The sequence below is a fragment of the Lissotriton helveticus genome, chromosome 2_1, assembly GCF_964261635.1.
Source record: "Lissotriton helveticus chromosome 2_1, aLisHel1.1, whole genome shotgun sequence".
Classification (NCBI taxonomy): domain Eukaryota; kingdom Metazoa; phylum Chordata; class Amphibia; order Caudata; family Salamandridae; genus Lissotriton; species Lissotriton helveticus.
Window position 1 is genome coordinate 1,098,247,226 of NC_136059.1, and position 22,114 is coordinate 1,098,269,339.

Genomic DNA, 22,114 nt, shown 5'->3' on the forward strand with positions numbered 1-22,114 from the left:
CCTTTAGCAACAACCTTCAACTGACACCAGTGCATTTCATGAGCCCTTGGGCCTCTACACACTGAAAACAGCATCAAGATTCACCAACACCCTGACAACCCACAACTATATTGAAATCTTTGCTGCCCAGTTGCCCAGTTGTAGGAAACTGCACTTTGTTGCGGAAATTGGCCACAGTAGACTCACCAAGGCCACCTGCAGCCTCTTTGTGAAGGCCTCCTCTACTGTGAGTGTCTCTGGTGACAAAAACTTGACGCCTAAGAACATCTCTGCACCTGGCCGCCCTTGCCCAGGAAGAAGAGGACCAAAGGAGTCCCCGCATACCAGAGACCTTAGCCACCTTGTTGGTTGAACCTCACTGGTCTCCCAGTCCCAGCTTGCAGCCTCTTTGCAACTGGGCTGCTCACCATAAACTGAATGGGACACCCAACGCCATAAACATCTCTACACCCGAATGCCCCAGTGCCTCCAGAGGTGACCTGTTGGTGTGGCCTTGAACCTTGCCCCATACTTACCTTAAGTCCAGGAGATTGCTATCATAAGTTGCTAAGAAATGTCAGAATTCAATGAAAAGCCCCTCTGCACCCGGCTGTCCCAGTGCTGCCCAAGGTGACCATGTTGGTGTTGCCTTGAACCTTACCCCACCTTAAGCCTAGGAGATTGGTCTTGTAAGCCGCTGTAAAGTACCTGTATGCAGTGTATGTCTTTCCTCCATAAGATAACATTAAAGTTTCAGAAATTGCACTGTGTCCATTTTTAAAAACTGTAACAATTCATAACTTAAAAAGTACTTACCTGAGTCCGATGATCTTGGTATCTAAATTCACATAAAGGTATGTTTATTTTTATAAATTATTGTCAGATTTCTTTATTAAGAGTGAACTCTCCTACTGCCTTTGTGTGTGCAATAAATGCTTAGCACTACCCTCTGTAATGCCTAACTGCTTTTCCACACTACCACAAAAGAGAGAGTTTGGGGTGTCATTTGTGCCTCCGTAATTCCTTTGCGGTTTGCCTGGACTCTTTACACAGTCTACCTCTTTTATTTCCACTATATATATAGCTAGCTACCTACACCAGACATCCAACATCTTAAACACTACCTGCTTCTAATCCAGAACTGGATGTCTAGCACCTCCTGAAACTTGGTTAAATAACATAAACCTGGCAGAGTCAAACCCAAACTTTCATAGAATGCCAAGTCACCTGCACAACAATCTCACCCCCAAGGAACACATCACCAGCAAAACCAAGATGGCTTAACACCACCTCCCTCTGCTTAAGATATTAAAACATTTCCTCCAAGCAAGCAACTTCAGGAACACTATTGAAAGCCTTGTACGCCTGCATCTGAATGATGACCATGCCTTGCTCATTGGCCTCCCTTACTCCACAAAGACCCCTTTAAGAGCATCTTCTTTTTGCAGCATTCTTATTTAATGACCATGATGGAACTCTTACAGAGGATGCAGCAGCAGGCTCCTCATTAAATCTAGTAAGAACATTTAAAAATTAATTTAAATACATGAATAAATGTGAAAAAATGAGGCTGGCTGGGTTTAGTTTTAGTCATTTTAAGTGTATCAGGTAGTGTATATTAGTTGTAGGTTAGTGCATGTTTGGTTTATTAGTGTAGCGCATATAGGAACTGTGCGTTTATGAATTATTTTGTATTTTCTGGGATTGAAATAGGGGTAAAAATGTCATAGGGAAGTAAGTTCAATTCCACTTGCGGTTGACACGCACACAAAAACGTTTTATCTTTACATACAGTTTCGGGGTCCAATCACTACATGGTTGCATAATGCACAGCATGAAAATCTGGGAAGAGTCATGCTGCAAAACAACCAAAAGGTAACAAACTGTTTGAAATATGCTAATTCCTAAAAAAAAAGTTTTAAGTGCCAGTTGTATCAAAGGTTTTTATCCATTCTATGGCACTAAGAAACAACTAAGGATAATCACCAGCCATAAGTGATGCAACATTGACTGCCATGTATATAAAATAATCCTTTACATATAGGTTTTTGGTAGGTTATATTAGCCTTGATGAGACTTGCTGGCTGGCTAAGGCATTGATTGAAACATGCTGTTGCAGTAATGTTACACTTGAGTGTTCAAAGTCTTGACTGAAATTATCACAGCTCAAAATAAGAGAACAAAGTTATGACATTTTCTACTAATGTTGATCATTAATTATGTTTTTTTAACTAATTAGAAAATATTTCGAGCATTTTTAGGAGCACACCTGTCAATCAAAATAACAGCTCCTTATGTGGAATTTAAATGCAGTCACAAATTAGAGGGCTTCTTCACAGAAACCTCTAATACCTCAACATTTTGTAATGTATGTGCTGCGTTGCAGGGCCATTTCCAATATGGTTCAGTAGCATGACCTTTAGATATTGTGTACATGAAGTAACAACAATATTCTAATATAATACTATTGTTTCTGTTTTTTTACAGCAAACAAAAACAAATGTATGCTGAACACTTGCACACCTTCACTTAAACTGACAGATAAAATATGGTCAAATGCCCACCCTCTTCATGACAGATGCACATTTACGATCAGTTTGGCTTCTTAAAATAGCAAACAATTAAGGAATCGCAATTTAGGAATTGCAAAATCCTATGCATCAAGAAATCCTAAAAGTTTTTAGGATTTCTTAATTTTCGGAAATTGCGATTCCTTAATTGCGAATCGCAATTAAGGAATGGCATTACATTGATTCCTATGGGCCTAGAGGCCAATAGGAATCAATGCCGTTTTGCATTTCTTTTTTTTTGAACTCGCAATTTGTTGATGCATTGCAAGGGTGCAGAGGGGGGTCCAAAGGATTTGTATCGGGGGAGGAGTCAAGATGGCGGGCTGACTCCGCCGAGTGAAGGTTGCTGCATGGAGCTGCTCTGCCTAAACACTGCTACATACAGATGAAATAATTACTCGCACCTAAACGGCTGATTCGGAGAAGCCCGCAACGCAAAAGTTAACAGAAAACATAGCGGGGAAAACTCACTCACGTTAAAACTTGGAGTCTACAGTTCCATACTGCGGACTTAACTTTTTGGCTCCACACTGCTATCCTGCTTTTTGTTGGTGGAGTGCTCGTCTGCCGGATCTAAACCGAGCTAATGATACGGGTTCTGCTCCGGCACTGCAGCGGGAGTCTGTTACGCTCCTGGAGCTACGTGGCGGTCAGTCTCACTCGCACGCCTGCGGGGATAGTCAGCTGGGCGTCCTCATTGCAGCTGGGCGCTCACCTGACCCTACGCTCAGCCACGCTGAGAAAGCGGAGGAGATCAGAGGCTACGGAGACAACGAGGGAGCTGATGTCCACACGGCCGCCAAGGGTTACACGGAGCCGGAAGACCTGCCAGCCAGGGAGACAAGCAAACACAGGTACGATGGCGGCAGCGGCAGCGGTAACAGGGATAGCGGCAGAAATGGCGTCAGGCACTGACAACAAGGCCCAACAGGCACTTACCACAAACTTAAACACTGATAGTGGGAAAACTAAAACTAATAGCACTAAATCTGACGATACAAGTAAAGTAAGTTCGCGCTATGATGCAAAATTTGCCCCAGCTATTAGGGGTGGCGGTTGTAACGAGCCCGAACCTGGATCTGAGCTAACAGCTGAGCCCAAAACAAAAAAGAAAACGAACGACAAAGATGAAGTTATTAATGTGAACACAGTCACTACTCCACCTGTTAAGAATTTAACTTTGGCAGAAATGACTATTGGGCGAGTAGTAGGGGACAAAGCAGAGGCTAAGAACGGAAAGAATGGAAGGAAAGGCTCGTATAAATTGCCTAGCGTCAACGGAAATTCAGGCTTAGATACAAATACACAAGCTCTGGAGACTCAGCTGGAGACTAGTGAGGATATACCGAGTGGAGGCAACAAGGTCACTCATGACACAGTAGAAGCAGAGGAATTACCACCCATGGTCCAAAATCAAAAGGCGGAAGTCGATATTAATACTAATATTAATGCCCAACCACAGACTGACCAAAATCAAATAAAGGAGAAGAAAAGTGGAGTTGGCCTGTCTCAAGAATCTATGGTCATATCAGACGAAGATTCTAATATAGAATACGAGGAATTAACAGAAGAAGAGGGATCAGATGCAACGCCTAAAACTTTAATTAACAAAAAAACTGCATCAAAGAAAATTAAGATGAAGGCTAAAACTAAGCAAAAAAATCTGTTATTAAAGACAGTTAGTAAAGAGCTGCCATGAAGCAGGAAAAGTCGCCTAATTGACGATAGTCCTCTGAGAAGATGGATAGAGGCGAAGGGAGGTGTCAAGTATATGGCTTTAAGACTTTCTGGCGCCAGCCCCGACGACGTGCACACCACTACAGGGGTCAATACAATTAACCCTACAGATCCCACAACTGACTCAAGTGTAGGTACAATATCTATCAACCAAGAGTCATCAAGGCACATGACCATCACTAACGCGGAAGCGACTAGCGGAGTCAGAGCGGGGGTTTCTCCAACAATTTCAACAACTTCTCCTATCCTCACTCTCAATAACTATCCTATTCCTCTTACATACCATGTAGTGGTTAGCGAATCTGAAGATCAAGATCTCGAAATAACTGCTCACGACTTTGATCAGTTAAATGCAGACACGGAATCTACATTATCAACTCTGACAAAAACTCAAACACTGGCAGCTGGGAAGTCTGTTGTAAACTCAGGAGAAAATCTGGAACAAGAACTTGTTGAGAAGATGACGGATGACTCAAATAATAAACTTCAAAAAATACTAGCAGGTCCCATATCCTTATCTGTACTTAAACTTCCTCAAATAGTTTCACATGATTCCTCTAACTCATCAGACTCAACAAAGATATCAATGGAATCAATTATGCAGACCCTCTTAGAGCAAAGAGCGGAGACTCAACAACAATATCTGCAGCTAAGCGAAGATAATACCAAGCTGCAAGAAACTATGAAAGATATCTGCCAAGGTTTGGGCGGAGTGACAAAGGATATAGAGGACATAAAACAACGAATTGTTGAAGTGGAAGAAGATGTTCATAAGAATACGTCAACAGCTAAACAGAATACATCTAGAGTTTCTAAGCTAGAAGCTAAGGTGGAGGATTTGGAAAATCGGGCACGAAGACAAAACCTCAGATTATTTGGTATACCAGAAGGGATGGAGGGGTCCGATCCGAGGGCGTTCATGGTGAAACTTTTTCAAAGAGCCTTTTCGGACCTCGCTGACTGGGACTGGGATTCTCAGCTACAGAGAGTACACAGACTGCCTCTGATCCAAAGAAACTCAAACAGTAAATTTCCTAGACCATTTTTGATTTATTTTGGCAATTTTCTTTTGCGGCAAGCTGTATCATTTAAGGCCAGGCCCAATAATCCTGTTACTGTTGACAACCTTATTTTCTTTGTAAAATCCGACCTAAGTAAGGGCACCATGGACAAACGCTGGGAGCTTCGGAAGATAATAGATGCCTTTAAAAACCTAGGGTGTATGGCCTACCTTCAAGAGCCCGCTCGTCTCAAGGTCATACGTAACGGCCAAGTGGTTTTCTTTACTGACCTTTCTGCCGCCGAACAAACTTTGGAGAAATTCTCTTGGGAAAAGGAAAAAGAAAAACAAAACGAAAAAGACAACTAATGTGTTGAAAAAACTAGAGCTCAAACACCAATGACACCATTTTGCTTCTCGTTTCTCTTGAGCCTAATACACTGAACTTATACTCAACGAGCAGATTGTTAAACTTTGGTTTGTGTACGACTGTACTCTAGTTTTCTATCTCTAATTTTTACTGTGGCTGGGCACAATTTGTTTCTTCTTTCAATCTGTAGGTGTGAGTAAATTTTGAGAGATTTAAGATGTGGCATGAGCGTCTATCATGAAAGCACCTTCACTTAGCTGCCCCTTCAGCGGCAGCATAAGATAGAGGGGTGCTCCCCCCCTAGGGACGGGAGGTTGCCAGGGTGGGGGTGGATTTCTTGCAGGGGAGGGTGTGACCCTGTGTGTTGGGGGTGGGGGGTGGAAAAAATGTGGAAAAAATTGATTGCAAGACTTGACCTTTTTTTAAAGATCAGTAGGAAAAAATGTAATTATCACGAAAAGGGTACAGTTAGTGGGGAGACATATGTACATTGCACAAGGGAAACACTACAATATTTAAATGCTTAAACTAAGAATACTATGTTGGAGTGTAGATGGCCTAAATAGCAAAATCAAAAGGAACTTAGTACAAGAAGAGATTAAAATGTACAACCCTAATATAGTTTTGGTTTCTGAAACCCATATCAAATATCAAGATCGCAAGCTACTATCTCAATCAAGATACGAGTTGGTTGTATGCTCTACTCTAAACGAGACCATTAGGGGGGTAGCTATTTTAAAACAAAGAGGCGCTCGATTAGAAACAATTAAAACTGCCTCAGATGCTCGGGGAAGGTGGGCAATTGCACAGATGCATGGTGATAATGTGAAACTTGTTCTATGTGTAGTATATGGACCAAATATTGACGATCCCAAAATCTTCAAAGAGCTAAGCTTAGAACTACTTGAGTGGGAGGGAGAAACTATCATTGCTGGGGATTTTAACTGTGTTATGGACTATAAAGCAGACTCTACTGGTCAAAGTAACTATAAAAGAATGCACAAAGTTAGAGCAGCAATCTTAGAATTAGCCAGATTGAACAATGTCAGAGATGTATGGCGATCAAAACATCCTAGGTTGGCTGGTTTTACTCATTACTCTGCACCACACAGATCTTGCTCTAGAATCGATTTGATATGGGCCTCTGATCAAATTATAGACAATAGTGAGATTGAAATTTGCCCAAAAGTTACTTCTGACCATAATCCTCTGCTAATTGAAGTTACAATTAAAGATAAAAAAAAAGAACCACGAAAATTTACTTTCCCTAGATACTTACTCGTGGATACAAATTTTATTACATTAGTCCAAAAACACATACAAGAGTTTATTTCAATAAATATTAATTCGGCGAATATAAACATAGTATGGGATGCATGTAAATGTAGCATTAGGGGGTTCGCCCAACCATACATATTTAGGCTAACTGCGGAGAGTCGTAAAAACAATAAAAAAATGACCTCTAATATATTGGACATGGAAGGACAACTTGCTGAGGCAACACGGCACTCAAAAAACAATATAGATGAGATTAGAGTAAAGTTGGCGGAATTACAAGCAGGACTAAAAAAAACTCTGAGAGAAAGATATATATCAAAATTACAAAAGCACAAACTTGATCAATACGAAGGCGGCGACCGCATTGGGAAAATTTTAGCTTTTAAAACTGCGGATAGAAAAGCCAAAACTAAAATCAAAGAAATAATAGGATCAGACTCTAACTCTTACGAACGAGCGGACCAAATATTGAATCAATTTGTTAAACTTTACCAACAACTTTATACACCAGAGGCTACACCCCTTCAAGCCGATATTATACAATATCTTGACAAATACTTAACCTCACCTCGTGCGTTAAATACAGATGTACTCCAACAACTCAATTCAAAAATAACATTAGATGAAATAAAACGAGCAATCGATAATTTACCCTTAGGGAAGGCGATTGGTGAAGATTGTCTACCTGTGGAACTCTACAAACTCTGTGCCCAAGAATTGCAGCCGTTATTAGAAAAAGTGATAAACTCAATTATTGTTTCTAAGCAAGCACCTTCATCATGGAAAATTGCCAAAATAATCTTTTTTTTGAAAAAGGGAAAACCTGAAAAAGAATGTGGATCATACCGGCCGATCTCTTTACTTAATTCTGATGTTAAAATCTTTGCTAAAATCCTTGCCAATCGCCTAGCTCCTATCATGCCAGATATTGTCAACCTCCAACAACATGGTTTTGAAACAGGCAGAGATACCACTACGCATGTGAACACGTCAATTACAGCTTTTGACGTAGCAGAAGTTACCCACACCCCGCTCGGTATGATTATGTTAGTTGCGGAAAAAGCATTTGACCGAGTGGGGTGGGATTATCTGTGGGCGGTACTAAAGGAATTGGGAGTATCAGGGTCCTACTTAGATTGGGTAAGGTCACTGTTTGATGAACCACTGGCTATGATTAGCTATGGAGGTAAAGACTCAGTCAACTTTAAGATTGCAAGAGGTACAAGACAAGGCTGCCCCCTCTCCCCATTACTTTTTGCTCTTTCTCTAGAACCTTTTTTAAATGCACTAAATGAGCAAATCAATATTATCCCAGTTAATCATGGGGGCTTAGCTCTTAAACTAACTGCTTTTGCTGACGACATCGCAATATATACAACTGATATCAATAAAGCTATGCCAGAAATTATTAATGAAGCACAAAATTATGGTAAAATTTCCGGATATAAATTGAATGTGAGCAAAACTCAAATTATAGTCAACTATACCCCGGATACACACATCTATGATACTTGTAGAGAGGCTGTTTATTTAGGTATTAAACTAGCTGCCCAAGTGGGGAAAATTTTGGAAATGAATTACGAGTTATTTTTAAAAGAAACTACCATAAGCCTCAAAAAATGGCACAAAATCCCTCTCAGTCTATTAGGTCGACTCAATTTGATCAAGATGAAAATATTACCAAAACTACTTTATTTGTTTAGAGCCATACCATTACAACCGAATAAACTTTTCTTTAAAAGGCTAGACGGTATCTGTAGTAGCTTCTTATGGGGGTATAAAAAAACACGAAGGGCTATAAAATTCTTGGCATTGCCAATACCTAAAGGGGGACTAGCTTTCCCGGATTTTAATTTGTATTTTTTAGCTACCTTTTTTCTCTGAATAAGGAGCTTATTAAAAAACAAACCATCTTTATTTTTTCATCAATATATGTTAGGCGCTGATTCTAACCAATTCCTACTTCGCACTCACGATCCAAACTACTTTAAGCGGGTCAAATTTAAGACCGCAAAACACGCTATAAGAATTTGGGACAAAATCTTGCATATTAGCAAAAGTTCATTTTATAACGCCGAACTTAGATTATGGAACAACCCCGGTCTCCCGGGTATCTTTTCTGATGGGACAGGGACTCGCTGGATTAGACACGAAATCAACACACTAGGTGATATATATGGAATCAATGGTTTGATAGATTTTGAAAACCTGAAAATAACAAATGGTCTAACGAATGACATGCACTTCAAATATCGTCAACTGAGAGACTTTTTCCATAACAAAATGAAAATAACGGAAGCTTTACAGTCAGATATTTTGGAGTGTATCTATTCTGATAAAACTAAATCATTAATAAAACTGGGATACCAATTATTAATTAAAGATAAATGTGAAAACACTACCAAAATTGCAGCTAAATGGTCTCGTAGACTAAATCTAGACATAAACTCAACGCAGATTGGAAATGCCTTAACACACTTAAGCGATATAGTACACTCCTCTAACCTTAGAATGCAACTATATAGGACAATAACTGAGCTGTATTATACACCACAAAGAATATCCTTATGGACGCAAGGGAATTCACTATCAGATAAATCTAAATGTGCAAAATGTAATATACATGCTGCTGGAATTGAGCACATGCTGTTTTCCTGTCCCGCACTCTCTACCTATTGGAAAGGAATAACAGACCATCTAAAAATTAATCAGATAACGATACCGGAACTTTCTCCACAGTTGGTCTTATTAGATATCCAAGAGATTAATTGTCTCAACAGGGATCTTATAACGATCCTGCTCGCATGTGCAAGATTAATTATAGCTAGGGCATGGATCTCTAAGGATTCCCCAAACGCAGCTGAGTGGCTAGCTTTGGTTAGGGAAATCAGAACAATGGAAATTACACTAGCTAAATATAGAGGCCCAAAAGCCCTTGCTAGAAAGGAAAGGATCTGGAAACAATTTTTTGAAGTACAAGAAGTGGGGAGTGCCTGCTAACTTTTTTTTCTAGTGAGAAACACTCTGTTGGTTTACAACCCTTTTTTTTTTGGTTTTTTTTCCTTTACCCTTCTTTTACCTCTTTCTTCCAACTTTTACTCCCTACTGGTAAAATATACCGATGTTAATCCTATGTTAATTCAGACTTATGGAACTTGTATATCTGTACTACTATGGTTTGTCGTATCTTGCAATAATAAAAACTATCAAAAAAAAAAAAAAAAGATTCCTATGGGCCTAGAGGCCAATAGGAATCAATGCCGTTTTGCATTTCTTTTTTTTTGAACTCGCAATTTGTTGATGCATTGCAAGGGTGCAGAGGGGGGTCCAAAGGACCCCCCCTGCACCCCTGAAATGTATTTTAAAGTGCATGTTTCACACACACATGTCCTAAGGACATGTGTGTCTGTAACATGAAAGTTTAAAAAATGCATTTTTTTGCTTTTTTAAAGATTTTCGCAAATTAACACGAGGGTCAACCTCGTGTTAATTTGCACTTCCTATTTCAAAATTTGCATTTTTTTAAAAATTGATGCATTGCATTTAAGGAATCGCACAAATGCGATTCCTTAAATGCATTAGCATTTTTAGGAAATGCAAAAAAAGCGAATTTTGATACATTGTTTCATGCATCCCAAAAACGTATTTAGGAAGCGCAAACGGCCGAATTTACCGATTCGCACCGTTTGCACTTCCTAAATAGGTTGATGCATGTGCCCGTAAGGGGCATATATATTAAACATTTACGCCACCCTTCGACCGCGCAACAGGACTCAAGAGTGACTCAACTCTTTCTCTAGATTTATCAAGCCACGCAAGGTCACCTTCCGTGGCTTTATAAATCTAGAGTGACACAACGTGTTGCGTTATTCTCCCAAGGTAGGCGTTCCATGGGTGGAGCGTAGGTGTTCCCATGCTTCTACCTGTGGGTTTCTGTGCATTCCCAGATTTACCACCAGTGGTAGACCTGGGAATGTGTCAAAAAGCTATGTCTCCCCAAGTGAGGCATAACGAGGACAAATATCTTTATCACTCCTCATTACATCCTCTTTCTACATGTGCTGCATTCTGCACCACAAATATAAAAGGAATATTCCTCCCAGGTGCCCCTTCGTGTACAAAAACAATCCTGCTTAAACGCAGACACCCTTGCACCATGGAGTAAAATAGCACATTGTGTGCCAGCACTAGGAAATGACAGGATTGCGCAGTGTATTGTTAAGTACACCGCATTCCTGCCCTTTCCCTATCACGCAGTGCAGCAAGGTGACTTACTGCGCTAGGTGATAATTTCATAAATATGCACCTAAGTACTTTAAAATAGCAGTCACTGTCTCTCTATATAAGTTGAATGATAAGTCCATAGGTCTCTATTCATAGCAAGAGTTTTACATACCTGGATGAGGAAGTAAAGAATGGGGGTGTGCTTATGGTGTAAGTGAGCTCCCTCTCAGGCGACTCAATGTCAAAGAAATGTAGGTGCTTTTTTGTCAGAGGCACAACCTCAGTCTCCTTCAGTACCAGCTGCCGAACAGTCCCCTCTGCCTCCTTTGGAAGCTGGTCATTGACTGGAGTTATATGCACAATTACAGCCTATGAGACATAAATATTGAATATATGATTTGAATCACAAAATGTATAACAAATGATATGCATACTTCATTAACCATATACACAAATCATCACAGTCCTATCTGTGATGACAAATTTCCGCAAGTAGTACAATATTTATGGGTCATGCATTGGCTGCTGCTTTCCACATATTTATTATGGATTTAGGAGCGGTGTTATATGCATATAAATAATTATCATCTAGTTCTAAAGGATCTGGTAATAAGATCTGAAAAAATCACCAGGTAACTCTAGCAAAGTGAAGACCATAATTGTAGAAGGTGTTGAGCAATAAATTGTCCTCCTATTGTAACCACTGACACTACAGAAAATAAATTCATACTTTTTGTTTTAAATCTGTACTCTCGAAAGGCCAATCCATGCCATACTGAAATTGAATATATTAGGAGACGCATACTTGTTTTTCACATCAGTGTATCCTATGCAGTGCTAAATTTGTATAGGTGGTTGCAGATGGTCGACTCAAGCAATCCTTGTTGGGGACTGGGACTTATATTTCATCTTCAGAGTTAGACCCAGAGCAAAGGAGGGAAAAGCAGAAAAGGGAGAAAGAAACAGGAAAGAATACAATAGGAAATCAGCAATAAGGGGAGTAAGGGGAGCAAGCAGGTGTAAAAAGAACTTGCAAGAGTGAGATAAACAGACAGTAAGTGTAAGTATTGGAAAAAGAGGCAACATCAGAGGCCGGCGTGTAAAGAAAAATGGTGACTCCTGTACTCACATTTTTACTAATGAAGCACTGATCCTATGCATGAGCAAGTGAGGGCCTTCATCTGCCTGTGCAAGGCCATGAATTAATCTGAATAGGGGTTCACTCCCAAACACCTATCCTAAGCAGAAGACATGCACTCAATGCATATTCTACGTTAAGGATTGTAGTGTAGTTCCTATCTTCCCAATAGGCTCTGCGCATTGGAATAATACCTACAGCAGTAAAGGCCTAGGCCAGACGTTAACCAGGTCTACTACTGTCGATACTAGACTTAAGTTTTGGGTTTGCCAGCATAGCTCAGAGTTCGCTAGAAACTTTCTCGAATGTTCAAGGAGGAATTAACTTCCCTGATTAGACAAGAAGGGATTTAGTTTCTGACAACCATAGAACATGACAACTTTGCTCTCCCCTAATCAAGAGTCAATCTCGAGAGTCGTGTGAACAAAAGGCAAATTATTTTACTCAGTCAGTACGTGCATTCTTAGTCTCATCAGAATGTAGAGAAAAGGAAGAGACGGGCGTGTTCAATAAAAAGGTGTTATTTATTGATCAGTCTCTTTTCTCATACAAGAGAAATGGATCGATATTATTGCAATACTTATAGCTAAGTAAAGTGCATACATTAAAAGCAATAGTATAAAGTAATACTGTAAAAACATTGATATGGTTTCTGAGCCATAAGATGTTTTAAAATGAATAAAATATATTTACATACACATATACATTTGACTAAACGTACTCAACTGGTGTTTCTAAATACGCCTACCCCGTGTACCTGACCTAAGCCTAATACGTGGGCGGGAATAGAAAGTTACAGTTTAAGTTAAGTTTGTTTTTGCCAAGTGATTAACTAAGAATTCTCTATGAGGGGTCATTCAGTTCTGTACCTGGAAGTTAGGATGAATGAGGAATGGTATTTCTTTCTCTGCTCTCGATATTCCAGGCTGCCTGCGAGGGCTACCCGGAAGCGCCGGTGCTGGGTCTCTCGGCAGGAGAAAGCAGCTTCTCTCAGCGCGTCAGAAAGGCGGGGCTGCTGCCAGCGGGGTCTGCTCTGCTCTCGGCTTCGGCAAGTATGGCTGCTCCGTCTCGTCACCACGCGTGTGTTTGCATAGGGCAAGATCGGTAATATTTATACCTTTAAGGTGCCGAGATTGACGTAAGGATGGACATAGATACGTCAATAAAGATGTCATACGATTTGCTCGTTAGCACATTCTTTTACAAAAGTTCTCGGTGAAATCAAAACAATGGCCGCAGGGTTTTGCCCAGGTTGTCATAGGTTTGATTTGTTATGAGAACTCCGTATGCCTTATCAGGGGCTGGAGGAATATCGCTTGTCTAATTAGATCGCAAGCGTTATGACCTAATCAGATAACACGTTCCTGTGCCGTAGTGTGACTGCGTCAGATAACGGTATCTGCATCATGGGGGTTTTCTGCCTCATGGGCTGACTGCTAGTTAACTTGTTGGTTTGTTTAACTAGAATAGGGTCAGGAATAGGGGGATCGATTCAGAACCGATAGGAATACATGACAGGATGCCAATGCACTGTAGAGCTTAATTTTGTAACAGGACACAAATTGCATTTGCACTACTGGAAACATTTCTTAAATCCATGCACTATTTCCCATTTTCCATCAATACCTATTATTGTTCCAGTCTGTTTGTTGTTTACTCTCAATCACCTGTAGTTTTTACTTTCTCTCAAACTAAAAATTCTGCTCCTGCAATGTGTGAGAAGAAAAGGATTAAGCGAAGTGGTCTAGTGTCTAAATTGGTGCCATTGGAGTGTCGAGCATTGCTTTCTAATACCAGCTTCTGCACATGCACATGTCCAACCATTTTGTGCTATCTTGAGCATATCACTGTGCATTAAAGTGAAAATATAAATAATGAAAATATTTCAAAGCTATTTCTTCAGTATGCTGTCCCAATTATATTTATACCGAGGAATCACCACAAAAGCACCCCGTTGACTGCACAGCAACCGAATCATCCTAGAGCATCTTTTCATCCTGTATCCTCAGCATCAGGACCACTCCTAAATTGTCTATGGCTGTGGTACTGTAAAGGGTGGAACTGGACTGGAAAATGCTCTGGTGGCCATGTAACTGTCCAAATCTACCCCATTGGCCCACCAGGCTTTCTCCCTGTTGGATTTGGTTGCCCAAACGGGGTCAGAATAGCTGAACTGTTACAAACTTTTGAAAAAGTTTGCAAACTTTAATTTGGTCAATACTTGTTTGCGGTTGAATCAAAAAGTTATAAAACCTTTACAAATCTGTATCTCCAGTACCCTCCAGTGGATTCTGCTAATCAAGGACTCCAAGAATTCCTAAAAACTATAATTTATATTAAAAAAATGGTGTTGTGTTTCTTTCAAGTTCTGTGGCTTTCTTATTTCGTTGTTTGGTACTGTTAAATGCTTAATACTAAGTTCCTTTGTGCAAGCTTTGCTGCTCGAAGCCATAGCTACTCGGGGTTGAGCTCAAGGTTGCCTTAACGAGCTTGACTGTACGCGAGACAGTTTTTGTGAGTGTATTCCATGTTAAAGCTACACAGCCATACCATATACACCCCCGAAATCCTCACACCTCTGGATAAGCCTCAAATGTTGGTACGTGTCACAGATTGTAAACCACATTTATTTTTGGCAGCAAATGTTTTTTTTTTTATTTGATGTACACATTTTGCACAGCAGGTGTGCTTTTTTCTTTATGTCAGTTCCTTCTCCCCTAAAACATGTCAGAGCTACTAATCTCTTACACTTAAGGGTTGGGTGATCTCATGCTAAACAATAATGTCCTGCAGATGCAGGAAAAATCACTTTCCTCCAATTTACCAATGACAGCCCACTCCTTGTGCCTAGGCACACTTACTTTACCTTGTATTCTAATCATTCGGAGTTTGACTGTCCAACAGGACACATACAAGAGGACCCTCAGACGGATCTTAAATTTATCTTTCCAACAAACGTAGTCAATATTCTCAATGCACCTAAACCGTTCATAAAGACCATATTTCAAAGCCATCTAGATATGAAATACAGTACCTGTGGTTCTGAGAGATTGGGTGGATCATGGCTGTCAGACAGAACAAAGTCAAATGTGTCTTGGAACACTTCTCCACCATGGTGACGATAATAGATAATTCCATTGAAGAGGTCTCTTTGCAGGAAACTCGGGACGGGATAACCTGTCATGATCCAACAGAACATGGAAATCATAAATGCTAATATGTCCCTCACGATAACTGTTGAAAGTAGGCCATGTTCTATTGTCACATTCTCTCATATTTCCTTTAATTGAAATAAATTGATTGACATTGATTTGTTTTAGTACATTATCCTCATTGCCAAAAAAGTATTGACATTTGGAAAATAAGCTGCCTATATTAGGACACAATATTATGATTGTAGAATATTTATGGATTTCAGTACCAAGTTGTCTTGATATATTTATGACTATAATTCCGACAATATTTTGAACAGCTATATTCAAAAATCTGAAACTCAGTTTGTTTATGTATCCCTGTGATTTTTATGGTGCTAATAAGCTACAAAGCAATGGAATGCTGTACAAGATCTGTCCTTGATGAAATAGTGTATAAGAGTGCCGCAAGCGGGGGAAGAGATGCGCAGGGTGTGAGAAGCAAACTGGAGGTGATGTTTGCAGTATTAAGTTTAGCATGGCAGGGAGTGGCTACATTATCTGAGTGGAAGGTGAAGGGAGATCTGATTAGGATTCTGTGCTAAAATCACTTTTCTAGTAAATGTAGCTACTGTAGCTAGGTTTGTTGCTGTGTAATGTCCTAAGTGTTCATTTGACAACACTCTATGCACATAACACAAAGGCTAATTCTATTGTTGAGTCCTTGCACGCAGAATAAATATCAATAGATGACTGTTTGTTCCACAACTCACACCTATATACATAGATGTTTAAGAAATAAACATAGAATATGAATTCGCTAAAAATTAATAAACAAAATAAAAAACTATTACATATAACCTGTCATTAGTGAACAATTTTCCACCTTTGATAAAACACACAGGAAAAATGTAAAAGAAATTGAAGTCTATGAGAAGAGAAAAGATACACTACAATAATGAATGCAGACTGAATAAATAAAAATGTTTACCGAGTCGTTCAGGCCCTGGTTTCTTCAAGATTTCTCCTGCCAGGGATGCTTTTGTGATGTTAAATAGTATGTAGTCATCACTGGAGTCCATGTCTGAGGCTTGAAGCATTGAGCCATCGATAAGCACGGTCTGGCCTTCACATACTTCAAAGGCGACATTGGTGATGAGAAAGGGAGGACTATCATCTTTAGGAAGAATATTGATGGGGAACTTGTGCCTGATACTGTGGCGGCCATCAAAAATTCGAAAGACCACAAAATCTTTGGAGCTATCACTGTCATCATGATGGTAGCGAACAACTCCATTTTTGATATCCTTCACCATGAACATAAAACCTTTTCCACCTGATAAAATAATATAGATAAAATTGCTAAATGTGCACAACAATGCACTACAAAGGCATGACTACATATACGTACATATTTCTCTTGGAATCCAATTAAACTAAGCATGCAAGCACTTACAAAATAATGTTTCCATGGAAATGTTTCTATTTATGTTTTTGTAGTATTGCTATATATTTATTCAGATGTCACATCTGGTTAACTTCTCCAAATTTAGCTGTATTCGTCTTTCTTCTTGCTACGCCTTCTCTACTGCCCCTCTCCTAACTCTGCCCTGTACCTACCCCTTCACTCCCTTCCAGTAGTTCTTGCTTCTCTTGGAGACAGACAACTGTGCAACCACACAACAGCAGGGCTGTGCAACCACACTGGCAGATCTCAAAATGTACGTGCATTATTCTCTTATTCCAGAAGGAGTAATACATTTTTTCTAACTTAACTACAATTGTGGCTATAATTCAATATCCAATATACAATTCAATATATATTCAATATACACTGTAGGAAATATTTACATCAAAGATAGGTTAAAATGGAAGTGATTACAATAGTATGACCTTGCTGCCCTAATGACCAATGGAGGCCCTTCATCATGAAGCATCTAGCCACAGACTCCTGGACTTATAGAAGTGCAATGTACTGAAACCCATGTTACACTGTTTTACACCTGAGACTCCCAGGGGCATATTTACTAACTTTTCACACAACACAGCTCATCAACCAAAATTGCTGTGCTGCGGTCCATGAAACAGAGCACGCAGAATAGTGTAATATCTACTAGGGTATGGCTCTGTTTTCCCTGTCTCCCTTTGCTGATGCACTTCAGGCTGCCATCCAGCAACATGCAGACCCTTACACCATAGTGCAAGGGTGTGCGTATTTTATCAACTCCATGTTTCATACTAGAAGGTGACACTTTCTGCACCAAAACTATTTTTTATGTCTTTTACCATTTTTATTTGTGCTGCACAATGCAGCACAAATGGAACGCTGGAAAAATATAGAGGTTTTTGTAAACTTGATCCACAGTTACACCTGCTTCGAGGAGTTGAGCTTTTTTTTAGCACTAATCCCTGTCTACCATTGTTTGTAGATAACGATTTGTGTCAAACCCCATAGGTGTTTGCATGGGAACGCACATGTACCAAATAATGGGACTCCCCCTGAAACAAAGTAGTGCAGCGTGGTTTTAGTTACTTGGCCAGATTTCCTATGCAAATCCTGATTTGCGCTGGAAAGTAAGTTACAAAAGTAATGCAAACTGGGACACAGAGTTAGTAAAGCTGGGCCTCATTGTGAAAGCATACCATGTAGTACTTCTCTGCTATTGCGTGCAATGAGGTTAATATGCATAAAGACATTATGTAGATCCTACTAAAATTTTAGGTTGTGTGTTATAAACAAACCAAAATTCCAAAACAGAAAAAATGTCATAGTAACTAGAACACCGATGAATAAAGGTGCACTCATTAATAAGTAATTATGTGAAATCATATTTCTTGCATAACAGTGAAACGTTATTTATTTCTATTTTCGAAAAACGTGAATGTGTCCTCTGATACAACTTTAGAGAACATTGTAGAAAGCTGCAGTACTCCCAGTAACCTTTGGGAGAAGTACCTCTAACTCATTTGTCAGAAGGTGGCTGTGAGTCATTGTGCATTAAAAGTCAACTGGGCCTCAGTGTGACTGAACAGTTGATAGCAAACATGAAGGTTACAAATATGATTGAGTAACAATAGGAATTTCAAATCTGCAGACACACACAATTCAGCTTCACCTCTTACAGTGATTCGTCCATGCTGTAAACCATCCACGATGACGAGGCGCACTGCAGTGATGTCATCGTTGTCCACAATTTGAAACTGCTCCCATGTGATAGGCCGGGACTGGCCTTCAAGGAGATCTAAGCCTATAGAGAAAATGCAACTAATATTACTATCAATATACAGATGAGATAACAAGTAGCTGTACGAGCAACAAGCAATTAAAACAACATAGTTGTGGTCACAAAATCACAGGGTTTGCGACCACAAAAACATGTCTTAAGATGTACAAAACATGTGTTCGCTCAGGAAAAGCCTTTCTAACTCACAAAGGTGGTCGTGTGACTTATTCCAAAATGCAAGTTGGTGGGGGAGTGAAAGGAATGTCTGCTCCTAATTGCGAGTCACAATGACATTTATAAAAGGTTTGTGGTCACTATTGCGGCTGCAAACCATTAATCGGATACTGACACCTCAGTTGTGCTGGTATCTGATTCACAAAGAGGATGCTGCCCTTTAGTTTAAGCTTGACCTTTAGGTATTGGGTGGGGCAACCCTGGGGAGCAGACAGTAGTCCACTGTGTGCTCCCCCTAATGTTTTCCCAAATGGAAACCTTTTTTAAATCAGCAACTGTGTCTTTAATGGACACGACCTGCTTAAATAAACAGAGGTCAGCCGTCCCTTGCAGGCCACCATCCCTGTTTTCATAGACAATCACAAAAGGTTACAAATTGTGAACTGCCTAAAGAATATTTAGGCAGGTCATTTTATAACCTTTTGTGAATGTACAATTTGTGAAGCAACCTCTTACTGTACATAGAGCCCGATTCACAAAAGTAATCTGAGACAAAATCCTAACTTTACAACTTTCGGTATTTAGGAGTAGTAAAGTTAGGCTTTTGTCTTAAGTTTCTCTTAAGTTTTGGTCTTAAGACACAATCCTAACATAATCGCAATTTAGGTTTGCAAATCAGTATTTGGAAGGGCGTGTTTAGGGCGTCCATTCCAAATTCCGATTCTCATTGGCATGTACGAATGTTTTGCGACTGAAATGCGGTTGAGAAAAATGCGCACTTTACAGCCAATTAAAAGTTGGTGGTAACTCATTCACAAATGGGAAAATAGTTTTTTACAATTTTTTAAGATCAGGCAGTGGTCAAAAACACCACTGCCTGCTCTTAAAACATGAAACTGAAATGTTTCATTCTTTTCTTTTTAAACGCATACCATTTTCCTTTAGGGAAAATAGGCTGCATTTAAAAAAAAGAGTGGTTTATTTAAAAGCAATCACAGACATGGTTGTCTGCTGTACCCAGCAGGCTACCATCCCTGTGATGGCAGCGAATAGCAGCGGGTCACATATTACGACTTAAACTCATTAATATTCATGAGGTAGGTCTATTTGCGACACACTACGAATCACTATTTAATGATTAAGGGCTAAATAACCCCTTGTACATTAGTAATAGTGATTACCAAATAGTGAACTGCAAAAAAACACTAATTGGTAATTGCTAATAGTATTATTTGAACATCGAGCGCTAAATAACTACGTTCACTACATCACTTCCTTACAAATTTAATGGCGAACTTGATCGCAAATAAGTGTTGAAAATAAAATGCAGTTGAATAGTGAATTATGAAATATCAGAAAAGGTTGTCCATATAATTGATTCCTGTACAAATAGGAATAATAAAAAGTATCCACAAGATACAAAGAAATGTGAAAAATTACATTGCAAAATCACCTCACATCAAGCTCACACACAAACACAATAAAATTAAGACCTAATCTGATTTAAATTAACTTACTGATATCAAATCTAGGTAGGCTAGAATCCAACAGAATTAACATGGTAAAATTCATCGACATTATTTATTAGTTAATTTGAGAAAAACATGAGTTATTTTTGCGACTATGTTGCAATCTTTAAAGCTATGGAAATGAGGTTTGGATAGGAAAGGGCCCAACGTCTTGCTGCATAATAAGGGATAGTTAAGGAAAGGACTGTAATGAATACCGAATTAAAATGATGACCATGAATTCCTGGATGGCATTTAGAATTTTTTTATATTTGGATAGGTGGATGGTTAATTCACTTTGAATGTTTATTTTCAAGTATAACTAAATAATGTTCGGCGAATTTACTACAAACAACTTTGAGATACTTTGGAGATATTCTCAGAATTGAGGGACAGTCAAAATCCCAGATGCACCCTTTTTGACTAAACTGGTGAACTCGAATGTATTGAAGATTCCTAAGAGGTTCTTTAAAAAACATGTATTTTCTGTATATCTTCTATATATATTGTAACAAAGTTTAAAGTTGTAAATTAGTACCTGGTACACACATTAATATGCTTTGGAGATGTGACAAATTATTGTTGCTTTGAAGCAGGTGCCTAATCAAATGGAACTGTGGGCTACATGTACAAAGGTAATCGTTTGTGATTACCAAATAGTGAATTTTTGCGATTCGCTATTTGGTAATTGCAAACACCAATGTACAAATGTTTATTTGACACATTTTGCTATTCCCAGTGGGTTGGAAATAGACCTATCTCATCACTATTAATGAGGTAGGTCTCGATTTGTGACCCATTGGAAATCGATAAAATCACAGGGATGGTGATGGTGGCCGGCTGAGGTCAGCAGACCACCATTTCTATGATTGCTTTTAACTGAAGCAATCTTTTTTATTTTTTTTATTTAATGGAGCCAATTCTCCTTAAAGGAAACCGGAATGGGTTTTAATAGAATACAAAAAAAGTTTTCTTTTCATTTATTTAGGAGTAGGCAGGGATCCGTGGGACCACTGTCTGCTCTTACATTTTTTTTACAAACATTCACAAAGAGAAAGGGGACCTTTAGGGACCCCTTCCCATGTGCGAATGGGTTACCACCTACTAGAAGTAGGTGGTACAATGCAAATCATTTGCAACCACATTTCGATTGCAAAACATTCACACATACCACTGCGATTAGGTATTAGGAAGGAACGCCCTAAATACGCCCCTTCCTAACACAGAATCGCAAATACAATTTGTGGTTCGGTAATAAATTACAGGAATCACAAATTGGGTTTTGTTCATATGAAAAAGCCTTTTTGCATTGCAAATGGGCTGATTCTGTTGATTTGCCCACTTGTGACCACAAAAGACTTTATATATCTGGCCTTAATTTTGGGAGCCATAATTAATAGGTCTCCTTTGACTACATTACTGAGTTATGTCCTTCCTTTAAATTTCATCACCTGCAATGCATAATTTAGTCTCTGACTACAGCAATAAAACAAAAATCTAAAGGTATGGAAATCCTCTATTCTTCCCTCTGCTGAAGAGTGTATTTTAAATTAATCTCAAATTCCTAAATCTAGAAAAAAATCTAAAACACTCTGGATATGCTTAAAGCCTGGCTTTTCATCAGACATATCCCACAAAAGGAAAATATATTTTTATAAGATGGCATGTGTAGAAAAACGTAAACATGATCCTGGAATGTGTAACTCCCACAGTGACATTAGTTGAAGCACTGTAAAATCTGTACTTTGCTATGTGAGTTATATTGATATTGGAATGTACAT

At 39.2% G+C, this 22,114-nt stretch overlaps 1 protein-coding gene across 1 annotated transcript in view; it reads right to left on the minus strand.

Annotated features, from left to right (window-relative positions):
- FREM1 (FRAS1 related extracellular matrix 1) overlaps nt 1-22,114 on the minus strand; it is a 792,938-nt gene that overhangs the window by 496,988 nt on the left and 273,836 nt on the right. The window contains exons 8-12 of the mRNA XM_078675906.1: nt 18,544-18,675; nt 16,419-16,763; nt 15,331-15,473; nt 11,327-11,527; nt 4,953-4,956 (exon numbers count right to left, since the gene is read on the minus strand). Coding sequence (XP_078532032.1) covers nt 4,953-4,956; nt 11,327-11,527; nt 15,331-15,473; nt 16,419-16,763; nt 18,544-18,675 — 825 coding nt within the window. The remainder of the gene's footprint in view (nt 1-4,952; nt 4,957-11,326; nt 11,528-15,330; nt 15,474-16,418; nt 16,764-18,543; nt 18,676-22,114) is intronic.